The 14151-nt window shown below is 29.9% G+C and overlaps 1 protein-coding gene across 1 annotated transcript; it reads right to left on the bottom strand.

The window, feature by feature from the left end:
• Window positions 1–9727: 9727 nt before the first annotated feature.
• Window positions 9728–14151, bottom strand: LOC101248943 (sugar transporter ERD6-like 6). The gene is made up of 18 exons (XM_004233923.5): window positions 13611–14151; window positions 13460–13522; window positions 13227–13316; window positions 13054–13113; window positions 12891–12956; window positions 12728–12793; window positions 12585–12660; window positions 12065–12129; window positions 11890–11982; window positions 11714–11794; window positions 11512–11596; window positions 11244–11290; window positions 11102–11164; window positions 10948–11007; window positions 10782–10841; window positions 10598–10657; window positions 10368–10482; window positions 9728–10273 (listed from the first exon to the last, which is right to left on the bottom strand). Exons 1-18 carry the CDS (start codon window positions 13899–13901, stop codon window positions 10161–10163), a joined length of 1554 nt encoding a protein of 517 aa, XP_004233971.2. The 5' UTR covers window positions 13902–14151; the 3' UTR covers window positions 9728–10160.

Here is a 14151-nt window from a genome sequence, read left to right as displayed (position 1 = left end):
AGTTTATTAGCTTTATATAAGCTTATAAACTTTAGCGTATAATATAATTAAAATAAATACACGTCAGCAAATACAGGAGTCCACGTTGTCGTCAAATGTGGTCTACAATTAAAATAATTTTTTTTTTTTTTTGGATTCTTTGTTTGCAGATGAATGAAGAGGTGGGGACCCAGATTAATGTGTTATTTAGTGAACAAGTCAGAGAAAAGAAAAAAGAGATAGGGATAGATGAAGAAATTAAAAGCAAAAACTCAAAGTGATACTTCTACTGAAGAAGAGTAAGGAAGAGACTTAAGTTCTAGTAGATAGTTTTCTTACGTTTTAATTTATTTATCTAATTTTAGATTTTTGAAATATCGAGATATTAAAAAAAAAATAAAACAGAATAATTGAAAAAGAGATAACATAATTGCATAGTTAAGTGGCAGTGGTCTTTATATTTAGCAATACCTGAGTAATACTGGCAAATCTATCGTAGCAGAAATCTGCAAATTTGATTTATATGTTTAGGTTTTAACTTTTTAAGTGTAGTGATTAGTGTACTGTTTACTTATAATATCAGATTAATACATAATTAATAAGCTATATATGTACAACTAACTGGGGTTACTATTTGTGTTCTATACTTATGTATTATACAAATTAAACACAACTAGTATAAATGTAGGGGTAAATCTATTATACATAACTGAATAGGTAACTTTAACTTAAATACTAATATATTTTGAAAATTGGACTACATATAATTAATAAGAATACATAAAGTTAATATTTTTGATGTTACCAAATAAAGAGAAGAGATAAATTGGTCAAAAGAAAGACACGTGACAATGAGGAACAGTCTTCCATGGATCTGCCTTCTCCGATCACGAGGCCACCCAATATCTGTCGGTATCCATATCTCCGCCCCGACCCAACTCCCGTCTCGAGGAGCGATTCTCCTAGCTTGTACCAGCAACACAAAAATACTGTGATACACTTTATGGATGTATTGATGATTATATCCTAATTTTTATTAATTTCTCAAGATATATATTTCATGATTTTTTTCAAAGTTAATAGGTGTATGTGCACCCTCAACTATATAGGTGGGTCCATGTTTGCTACAAGCAGGGGCATATCCAACATATAGTTAGAGGTTCATCCGAATTTCCTTCGGTAGAAAATATTACTCTTTCTGTTTTACAAAGATTGGTCTCCTTTTTTTTAGTCTGTTTAAACCTCTTTTTTTTTTTATAACAATTTTCTACATGACATGTTTAAGGCCACAAGATTAAAGCGTAATTTGTACATTTAACATAACTCTAATTTAGGGGCACATGATTAAAAGTTTTCTTTATTTTCTAATCTCGTGTCAAGTCAAACTAGATCATTCGTTGTGAAACGGAGAGAGTACTATATATATATATATATAATTGACATTATATATTTTATATATATATATATGATGAATGTCGAACCCTCTTTAATTAGTTTGTGTGTTTATTCTTCAGATTCTAAACGTTCTTATTGAAAATTAGGACTTCACCCCCCTGAATACAAGGTTCTTTTGAAGATTATCCTTCCAACAAATAAAATATATACTCAGAAATCAAACGCGAGATTTTCGTAATCGATGTAAAGTTTATGTGATGCAAAGTTGTAGCATAGATTTTGTTCCATTCCGAGGTAGGTAGGTAGATAATTGAAGAAATATAAAAGTAGATATGGAAATGATACTTATGAGAGTAAGTTTACTAACACTGAATTGCACCATTCCTCCTATCAACAAAATTAGGTACACATCACAAGAACAATCAGTTTCTGGCATTGCATGTCCATTACTCAGTAACCGTACCCTCAATTCACGTGATCAACTCATTTTCAAATATGTATACCTAATCTTATTCTTAATTACATATCCATCCAACTAATATAAGTTATAAATTTATTAATTTTTCCAAAGTAAAAATACTATCCTTTCGTCTCATATTGATTAATAATTTTTCTTTTACACCTCTTTTAAAAAAACCATAAATAGAATTTACTTTTAATATATCTTTCGTTAAAAAATTATATTTTATTTGAGAACAAGCTAATAATCATATTTCAAGAACGTTTAATACAAAGAGCAAAATGAAATAATAAAATAATTAATTTGATCTTGATTTTATAAAATAACAAGTAAATTAAGATAAATATTTTCTTAGTAACTTCGACAACTAATATGGTACACATGTCGACAAAGTCATATGATCAACTTATTTCTTTTTTTAAAAAAACATTCCCATTCGGTGTTTGATGTCTACATTGGAGCCCTGACCAATCCACATACGGCAGGGCTAATCATTAGGAGGTGGTGCTTCTAATAAAATTTTCTGAATATCATATCCATTCGAATTTGAGAGTTTTGATTAAAGGGGTGTGGAGCAATCATACAACGCAACCAATTATGTTGTGATTAGAATTTATTAATTTCAATTAATGATACAATTAAGTTAAAATATAAAATGCATTGGCAATTGTGGATGGTGGACAACAAAAAAAAAAAAGAAAGAAAAGGGAAGGGATACTCTGGCAATCATCAAAGCAACATGTTTCTTTCATCAGAACTAAGAGAGAGCAAAATCTTTGACTCAGAAGATGCAAACTTAGAATGGTAAAAAAGGGAGGAAAACAAAAAAGAAAAGGTGTACCACCCACCCTCTCTCTTTTATTATATAATATATATAAAAAAACTATATGTTATAATAATAATAATTTGGTATTGTAACCCCACAAAATGTAATGATGAAATGGGGTCCAACGAAGAAACAAAAAACTTCCCTCAAGAATATGAATAACAAGATTCAAAAAAGTTGAAAGAGAATAAAATGATCTTGAGATTGGCGTCCCCTTTGCTCGACAAACAACAAGACCAGACCAGACTTGCCATTCACTTTCCAAAATATGCTCTATCAACTATATATTATATTATATTATATTATATTATATTCATTTACCCAATAATTATTTATATCATCATCACTACCATACATTATAAACTTTGCATGGAATAACCCCCACCCCCTACCCCCACATCCCCTATTCTAAACTATTTTATCATATCGAGAGAGTTTGAGTTATATATACTGTTAACTTAATTATATATATTTAAGAATATCATTATCGACTTATTTTAAAGATATTTATCTGTTATTTTCTTCGAAATATGAAATTTGTAATCTTAAAAATAATATAGATTACATCCTACCACATGTAAAAATGATTTAATATTATATATCAAATATATAAACAGATTTCTAAATTTGTTGGGTTTTTCACCTCAGGTATCTCAATTATGCTATTTTTCTAGTGAATCAACCATCCATATTTTGTTCCTTTTAAACACTATTGGTTGACGTGAGATCAGATTTTGTGAGGGGTATTGATAGAGGATACATATGTTGTTCCAAAGCTCATTAGTCCAATTGATAGTGAAATTGTTCGAGAATAATTGTGTTTTACTTCGAGTCATTTAATTTGAATACATTAGAAATCAAATGAGATTAACACACAATTTGTTTTCATTCTTTCAAACAAAATCATACCAATACAAATATAATTGAAGACATTTACAATAGAAAAGTCGATCAAGATCAACCAACAATATTCAAAAGAAACAAATTATGAGTGGTTCAATGATTTAATTGGAAAAATGACATAATTGTTATACCTGAAAAGAAAAACCCAATAAATTTAAAAATCTGTTTATGAGTTCGACCTATAATAAAGATTTTTTTTAAAAAAATGCATATAATTGGAACTCTTATATACCATACCTACAATTTCTATTCCACACATAAAATGCACAATTTAGTAGCATGGAAAATGGGAGTAACATATATACTTTGTGGTGTCGTTCTATTTTTCTCGTTCAGATTGGTACATCTTTTAAGAAATAATAATTGATATTAATATTTTATTATATGAATATTTATATTATTTAATACTTAATATTAGATCTTAAAAAATAATTAATATTAAAAATAGTACATTATTTTTTTATTTTTTTTGAAAAAAATACTAAATATGACACGTAAAATTTAACACATAGATAAAGATAGGGTCAATGCAAATGAGTCAATAGAAATGAAATCTAATAATACGGTTTTTAATGTAACTCTGGGATTTGATTAATCATGGAAGCCAATTACCCCCCACGAACGCCTCCATAATTCTCACATTTTTTGAGGCTAACAAATATGCTCACGCTTCCTCATAAATCATCATACATTACAAATCTACCATAATAAAACTATATATTATAACATTATACTATAAAAATAAATATGACACAATGATCATCATCTTACGTGGCACCTTCGATTTTGTGGGTCCCATCTAGTCCTAATTATAATCCTAAACATTAAATATAAAATATCTCCCTAATTATAGTCCTAAATTATCCAACTTTGCTCCTTCATTATATCACCGACCAGTTTAAGGTTAAATCATTTTTACTATCACATCATCTAAAAGATACCATTTCTTAAAATGTGAATTTAAAAAATATTAATATAGTATTTACTACATCAAACATTTTTTTATGATTATACCTTTTTTTTCTTTTTATACGACAATATATTACTTAAACTCGTGAAAAGAAATATTTTAATCAATGAATTTTTCAAGAGCGAATCTAGGAGGAGGCGACGTTATTCATCTCAATCCCTTCGATAAGAAATTACATTACATATATATAAGGTATTAATTGCTTTTAGTATATATACAAAAGATTTTGAATTACCTAAACACAAAAGTAAATGTTGACTTAATGGTTTAGGAGTTTCGTTGATCACTATACTTTTTATTTAATTTGTTAGGAACAATTATTGATGGTTACTTTCTTTGATCTGTTCATGTTTACTTGTTTTGACATATCCCTTTAAAACAATAAATAAAAAATAAATATAATTTTGTTATATTGTCTGTAATTATTATACGTTTGAAAAATGAATTAAAAACAATTATGAGTATAAAAAATACAAAATGTTAAATAATCTTTTAGATGGACGGAGGACCTTATTATAACATGTTAATTTTTCTTTTAAATAAATAATATTAAGTGTATCTATAAAGATAAAGGTTTAATTTCATGATTACACATTAAACCCGTGCCATACGTAAATAATAATTATCCCCCGTTACACTTTGTGAGTATTTGCATGCATGAACTTATAATTATCCAACTATCCAATCCATGCAAATAAACTAAGAGAAAAACAAAATCTGAATACTAAAAAGATTTTGAATACCAAGATTCAAATCTAGATTGATTACTACATATACTACTTTTTATATGCTACAAAAGACGAAAAGAACAGTGTATTATTCTATAAATTCTAAAAAAAGAAGAGAACTATATTATAAAAAAAATAAAAATAAAAAGGAAAAGGTAACGTACATTCCTCAAAAGCAACAAGATACAACTGGAATGAATCTCACTTGTCCAGTTTATTTTTAGCTTTTTATGTCTTATAGGACTAAGTTTTCGATTGGTCAATTGGTTAGAGTAAAGAGAAAAAAAGTGATCGATAACAACTTCATAAAAAAAAAAAGATGTAAATTAATAATAAAGAGAGTAACACTTGATAAGATAACCTATATAGAAAGTTATTTAGTAAGTTTCTGATCTGGTCTGGTCAACAATATAAATGTGTTATATTTATTATTATTATTATTACTTTTCTCTAAAGAATAAATACTGTAGCCTCTTATTGTCTCCTATGAAGGGTTCTAGTCTTGAACCCAAAGAAAACTTAGATTTACCTTTTTTTTTTCTTCTATCCACTCATTATATACGTTTTGTCTGCCTTGTCACTACCCCTAATTCCACCTTTTTGCTTGCTTATTTTTTATTATTTCTTTAACAAGTGATTAATATTTATATTGTAATGATCTATTTAATTGTTTTGAGTATTAGTTATGATATTAAATTTGTTATTAACTATTTGTTTTCAATGACAAAATTTATTTTTCGTATTTAAACATATGAGATATATATTTTCACTGACGAAATATAAAAATTCGTAGTAAATTTTTGTTCACTAAAATTTCTCACCAAAAAATTAATTGGCGTCATTTTGTTAAGTAGTGTTAGTCACGAATTTAAAGTTATCGGTGACACTTTATTTCGTTACTATAGTATATGTAATTCATGACAAATTACGATATCAAATTTGTCACTGGTTATTCGCTTTTACTGACAAAATTTATTTTTCGTGCTTAAATATGGGAGACACATACTTTTAGTGACGAAACATAAAAATTCGCAGCAAAATTTTGTCCACTAAAATTTTCCACTAAAAATGCATCATTTGTTAAGTATTGTTAGTGATGAATTTAAAGTTACCGGTGATACATTATTTCATCACATCAAATTTTTAGTGACGAAATATGATTTATAAATAACAAAATTATTTATCCCTGATAATCAAATTTGTTATAATGATACGTCGCTAGAAGATCTCTGATCGATAATTTGAGTGCTTCAACAAATTATTACGTTATTTTGGGGAGTGATTTACATATTTAATTTGCAGAGTTTGGACACTTAAATGAATCAAGTGATGGCACCAATTTTTTGGTTGGTTCATAGTGCCAGTCATTATATCCTTATCTTTGGTCGTGAGCTTGGGTGTCACGATCGAGAGGTGACAGGGTGATCGCGAATATTCATATATATTTGATGATATTATATTATTTAAATTTTTTTATGCGTTATCGATATATCTTCATGATATAAATTTATATTTGATCTCGTAAACATAATTAATCGGTTATTTATTTATGTAATTTATGACAAATGAGATCTAATTTTGGATGGATGATAATATTTTATATTTTTCCCAAGTGAAATTTAAGCCCAAACATAACTTTTATTTTTTTTAATATTTTCATAATTTTAAACTTTAATTTCCCCCCCAAATATAATGTTTTCCAAATACTTGTACGTATGAACTATTACTTCACTTACAAGAGAACCATACTTGACCTTTTATCTATAAGAGAAAACATAGATTAGTCATATTCGTGCCATAATTTTGTAGGCAAAAGAGTTTGAAATAGAGGTATGCAATAGTTTTTATTAAGAAACGTTTTATCTTCATATCTAAAAGTTTTCGAAATCAAATATTTAATTAGTTGAGTCTTAATACGACTATCAGACATTAAATAAAAATTTTAAAAAAAATTTAAAAGAGGAAAAGCAAAGAAACAAGGGTTAGCACTAAATTTCTTTGTCTTATTTTTTCTAATAAATAAAAATTTATAGTAAAGTGTGGCCGACAATCGGCATTTAGGTGGTAATATATATTTATTTAATAAAATAAAAGAAATGGTGATAATCACTATAAAAATCCTCTGGAAGACATAATAATATAATAAAGAGGCAACATCCTGAGTATATTCTTGTGGTCTCTTCTTGTTAAATGTGTAAGATTTGTTTCTTTTTGATCTATGAATTAATTTACCTTGAAGTAATTAAAATATTAAACGATCGTCTGCCCTACTTAATAGAATAATACTTGTGTAATTAAACTAATTAATCTGGCTAGTCTAACACTTTACGTTTTCTTAATTCATGTAATATGCCACATGATTTTGTTGATTTTCAATATTAAATTTACTTTATATTTGCCTATATAGTGGCACTCTCTCAGAATTTCATTTTGATCAAAATCATTTTTTTAATACACGAAGGGCACTACTAAATAAACATAGGTTGGGCTTTATTAATAATCTATGGTTATGATATAGGTATTTATCATTTATAGCAAAGTGTTTGGGGGGTTAGGAAAAAAAGTGAAAAATTGTATATAATAGCAAATTAATAATCTAAAATAAATGGAGTAACTAGGGTTTGATTTAATTGTGTTCCATAGCAAAAGTTTGCAAAAAAATTGTCAGGCGCCTCTCTCCCAAATATCTCGCTCGCCACTCTCCTCCAATCTCTCGCTCGCTTCCTCACTTTTTATACAAACACAAGTGTATTAAATTGTTTCTAATTGTATAAAACAAAGAAAATTGTAAAAATACATATATTTTTGTTCTCCTCTCTCCCCTCTTCCAGATCTCGTTCGCCACTCTCCCAAATCTCGCTCGCCACCCTCGCCTTTCTCACTTATACAAGCAGAAACGAAATGTATAAATTGCGATTCTGTTTGTATAAAACGTGAGAAAATTGTATATACACATGCAAGTACATACATTTTCGTCCTATACACTTACAATTATACAATAAAAAATACTCCCCTGCCCAATTTCTTTTGCCTTTCTCTCTTTCTCGTTTTATACAATTTTCAAATTGTATCTAATTTCTCTCTTTCTCGTTTTATACAATTCGATTCAATTGTATATTCCTTGTCAAGTCTCTTTTGTCTTTCTCTCTTTCTCATTTTATACAAATTCAAATTGAATATAATCGTTCTATACACTTATGACAATACAATTCGTTTTATACACTTCGTTTTTATACAGTTCTTTGTCAAGTGTCTTTCTCTTTCTTGTTTTATACACTTCGTTTTATATCATTTGCTTCAACTGTATATGTATAACGAATTATACAGTTTCTATGTTTGCTATGGAGAGCAATTATGCAAATTTTGCTATAGCATACAAATATAAATTTTTTATTTGCTATATGTGAAAGTTACCCAAAAAAAAAAGAAGGTTTGAGGTATCAGATGATTATGTATATGTGTTGTATTCATATGCATATTTAGATTGTATCGACGAATACAATCCAGATGTATATAAGAATACAAACAAAAACAAAATACTATGCTTGTGTGCATTTGCTTCAATTTGCCTTCGTATTCATTTGCTCTATTATATCAATTTTTACCAATTTGTATCATGCGTGTTCATTCGCTCTAATGGATGTATATATCAACACACACAATCTTTATGGATATAGCCACAATTGATTGTATATATTCACTCAATTTCACTTAAGGCCAAATATAGAAAAACAAGAGTGAAATACATGGGTGTATACAAGGAAAAATGTAGCGATTGTTAAAAATTTCTCCTTTATAATACAGAAATACAAATGAATTACAAAAATACATCAAGGATTAGAGGTGAAAATATAGAAATTTGCCAAAAAAATATCCTTCAAAATACAATATACAAGTGAAATACAGCGAGAGGCAAGTAAGAGAAAGCCGAGAAAAAATATGCTATAAAAAACATAAAATATTATTTAAGAATTATGATTTTATATAAGTGTACTTATTATGAATTATTATAAATATAATGTATATATTAGCTTATATACCATGTTCTTAATGGATTCATTTACCCAAGTGTTCTCTTGAGGCGCAAGAGTAGCCTAACTAATGGGCAAAATAAGGCTTGTAGCCCATAAAAAAAAAAAAGGGGGGGGGGGGGGGGGGGGGGGGTTAAACGGGTCATTTGCATATTTTTCCTATTTTGTGTTGATTTTTATTTTTTGTATCTCAAGGTAAATAATTTTTTTGACAGATATAAATTTGTCTTTTTGTATCACAGTATCATTCAAGTTATTTCTTTTCATGTGATTAAATGATTTGTCCCCATATGCATAAGATTGATCTTTAAGGGCAAAAATTAAATATAAGTAGCATTTGAAAGGCAAACTTGCAATGAATCATTTTTATAGAAGGGAAAGTTACAACAAATGCATTTGGGTGATCTAGTTTACAAAATATATACACAAAGTATATAGGCCTATACAATATGTACATACACAATATACATTACTAGTGTATATATTATGTACACTTCTGTCATTTTTATTTGTATTTTGTAAACTAGTTGATCAAACGATATATATTAGTAGGTATCCCTTTAAACACATGTACCAACCATAATACTTTTCAATGGCGGTATCGTAAATATAAAACAAAATACGATAAAAATTACTCCAACCTTGAAAAGTGGTCATTTTGAATATGCTTGTTCAAAAGTCAAATTTGAAAGTCACCAGTTAAACAAGCGCAATCAAAAGTTCAAGACCATTCATTTCCAAAGTTACTTCATTTCCTCTGCTACTTCAAAGTCGACAACAAATAATGTTGTGAATTTACAGAGTGAATTCAGTAACCATACGTGAAATTAACCCCTCGTTCTATTTGATTGCATAGAATTGGTTTGCATCATCTGAAAAAACGTTGAATTTCTTCAAGTGTTTTCCCTTTGGTTTCAGGTAACCAAAGCCTAACAAAAACAACTGTTGATGCTGATACCATTGTATAGATGATGAATGTTCCTGCCAATATGACCAATTTTTCTCGACTTGTTCATAGCATTCTTATATACAAACAATGTACAGTAGGAGAGATCAAGTCTAATAAAACGCGCACCTCCTTCACTCCAACTCAAAAGCAAGTTAGCTGTCATTGTAACAACCCATGATGTTAGCCAGTTTGCCAATGTCGCAACACTGCCACCAAGACTCTTAATGTCCACTGGCAATATCTGCACAAAATATTTACTATAAACGGTTGAATTGCTCGTATCTTGAATGTTAATTTTGCTTGTTTTGGTAAGTGTTAATGATCCATGTTCTGTCTTTTGTTTAGCTTCGACGTACCTCAGACATTATGATCCACGGAATAGACCCCAATCCCAGAGCAAATGCCATCACTAAAACCTGGAAAATTCATTGGTAAAGACTAAAGGCTCTGAAAAATGCTGGAAATCACAGATAATACGCAGAGAAGCAAAGCGTAGGACAGTAAGGGGGAGATAAGTAGAAATTGAAGGATGAACTATACCACAAGTCCAACTAGTGATAATATTCCTAATGCAGGATGCCAACTTTTGGGCGCGAAATCCTGATTTTCAAGTAGAAAAATAGTACTGTAATGTTAAGCAAGGAAGATCGTTAAATCGGATAACAGACTGATAAGTTCTCATGGATGTGAATTTTAAGTTACTGACCTTTAGGTAGAATGCTGTTGCAACAAGGAAGCTGCTAACTGTCATTAACGACGAGGATATCTGAAAAAAATGTGTGTCAATATAAAAGATTTTTTCTCTGAATATGTAGTAGTAGTTAGTTAGTATCAAATGAAAATTTTCTGCCTAGACATACAATTAGAAGTACTCTACGACCCGCCTTGTCCACCAGTGATGCAGCTATAGCTGTGGCAATAACCTATAGAAAGTAGTTTCGTTAATACTCAAGAACAATATCTGCATAGAAATGAAAACTATATATCGCGGGAGTGAATTACTTGAATAGCCCCGAGTCCAAATGTTGCAGCTTTACTGGATGAAACTCCTGTCAATTTGAAAAGAATTGCAAAAGTTGAACCATTCACTCTGTACATAGTTTCTCTATGACTAACAGCTATATACAATCTAATGAGCGAGAAGTTCTTCAAGGTACTAGTCGATATATAAGGCCTCTAACACCACTAACATGTTCGTCTAGGATTTCGTTTCAAATCATTTGATGATTCTAGTTTGACAACTTCACAGATAATCGAAGAACTGACTAACCAGCAGATTTGAAGATGTTGCTGGAATACATTAAGATACCATTAATACCGCTGAGTTGCTGGAGACTGAGTAATCCAATACCTATCTGCATATAATTAGAACCAACTCATTAGAGTGACCGTTGACAGGAGTAAGGGGAATTCAAGCATATTTTCATAGACTACCATCTCGTGAAACATAATGGTACAATGCACAAGTATACCAGCAAAGGATAGTAGTATCGCCTTCTCTTAAGCTCAGAAAAATGAATAGTAGCTTTTTTACTCGATGATCCCACAGATTTCTGGACAAAGAACAAGTAAAAACACATTTTATGAGCAAATTGAATGTTCAAAACAGTTGAAGATCAGAAAATAACCAGCTCATGAATTGATTTACCTTGATCTCATTAATTTCTAAGGATATGTCAGTGTCAAATCCCCTTAGAACTTGCAACGAAGTTTCAAAATCCTCAAAATTCCCCATTTTAGCCTAAACATTACACTATAGAATGTTAGCATAACATAAACACCGAAAAGAAGCAGGACAAAAAACACAAGTTTGTTACGCATACCAACCAACGAGGAGATTCTGGTATAAAAAATAAACCAGGTATCAAAATCATGCAAGGCAACATTCCTGCAGAGTGAAATTATAAGTTGAAAAAGTTTCACTATTAGAAAGACTGAAACAAAATGTGTTTGATTCAAGAGAATATAGACAGAAGCATTACATTATATATAATCTCATTGCTTCAATTAACTCGCGAATACATAACAATTAACATCCTATTGAACTTCCAATGTATAGGATATTATACGTGTAGATCCACTCATCAACAAAGAACATCTAATCCATTATTCTCGTACTATTTCATAAGCATATATATGTATAAGTACTATACTTGATAAGGTACTAATGGTACAGTAAAAACTTGATAAATGTCATCAAATGCTGTTATTTGATAAAGAATCTCCACTGAATTCTAGTACAAATACAAGGGAAAAGCAATCTATTTGTCGATAAGTATTAGATGCATGAGAAAATTTCTTTGGAATTGATTGAATTTCAACAAGAACTCGTGCATTGCTCACCTATAACTGCAAGCATTCTCCAGCTCGCAAAGAGTCCCAATAGATATGCGACCATTATCCCAACTGTTAAACAAAGCTATACACCAAGAATGAAACGTTAAAATATTGAACCATTATAAGTGAAAGCACATAACAGAACTAACATTATTAATAGATCCAAGAACTCCTCTCGTGTTTTGAGGTGATATCTCCGATATATATACAGGAACCTATACATAACAAACATGAAGAATTTAGGTTATCAGGAGGTTCTCATTATAACTCTAACTAGAGCTATCACAGAAGCAACACAAGTACAACATTTACCACATACGAAATGATGCCAACGCCAAAACCTCCCATCAATCTTCCCATGTATAAAAATGATGTGTCCTGCAAATGATGGAAAATGCATATATTCAAGTAAACTTCCTGTAAAAAAAATACAACCGAAATGTGTAACGTATATATATAGCAACTAACCACTCACTCTTGCAATTGAAATGGCGAACCATCCGCTTATACTAGGAAGTGCTGCAATCATCAGTGTCTGCATTTCAATACGAAAAGGAAGGAGTAACTCGTAAAGTAAAAAAAAAAAGAAGCAACTTCTATACACTGATGATATCGACATTGTACAGTCGTATATGCATAGTCTTATACCCCTTTTCTTCCAATGTATTCAGATATCTGACCACTTGCAATTGCACCAACCATTGCACCTACATTTGCTAAAGATCCAAAGATCGAAAACTGTTCATGAAAAAAAGAGAAATTACTCTAACATAACATCAAAACCGCCAAATTTAAATTCCCTGAAACATTATAATAACATTATATCAACAATGCAAATGATATATATAAAAACAATGTACTACTAGAAAGAAGATTAAAACCTCTGAAATTGAAAGTTCGAGATCATTCATGATATCGGACTGCGTAGGATTAGTATATCCCAACTGCAAACAGGACAAGTTAATTATACGTTTTTTTTTACTTTCTTAAACTTTATGTCAAGTCTGATAGTGAAAAGTTAGTTATACATACAGTGAAACCAAATAGAAAAGAGCCCAATGCTACAATGAGGACACAAAGATAAACGGAGACGGATTCGCGTAAAATTTGGGCTGATGATTCCATCATGCTGGACTGTCTAGAACCCATTCTATACCAGCTTCCAGTATGTAACAATGGCTTCCGGAGACCATCCTCAGAGATAACAGAATCATCTCGAAAACTCGTCCTCGCTACGTCTTTACCTTTCGTAGTAGGGAGTAATAATGGCTTTCGAATCGAGTTCTCATCTGAATTGCTGGCATAATCCTCTCGGAAACTCATCTTGTCAATATTAAAAATGTTTTTTTTACTTTGTTTTATTTTTTTCTTAGCTAATGAAAAATTGAAGCTTGAAATAATGATGTTAATGGAGGAATAATAATAGATCAGCAATAAACTCTGCTATAAACATGGAGAAGCTGACCAATGTAGATTTATGAGTGTCAAGAAGAAAAACAGAGCAGTTATAGAGTGCGTTTGGTTGGTTGGGGCAAAAGTTTTGGAAAATGTTTTCTAAATCAACTCATTTTCC

This window comes from Solanum lycopersicum, chromosome 2 (assembly GCF_036512215.1).
Source record: "Solanum lycopersicum chromosome 2, SLM_r2.1".
In the NCBI taxonomy this organism is placed as follows: domain Eukaryota; kingdom Viridiplantae; phylum Streptophyta; class Magnoliopsida; order Solanales; family Solanaceae; genus Solanum; species Solanum lycopersicum.
The sequence above is the reverse complement of the archived record's forward strand: the minus strand, read 5'-3'. Positions and strand labels throughout refer to the sequence as shown.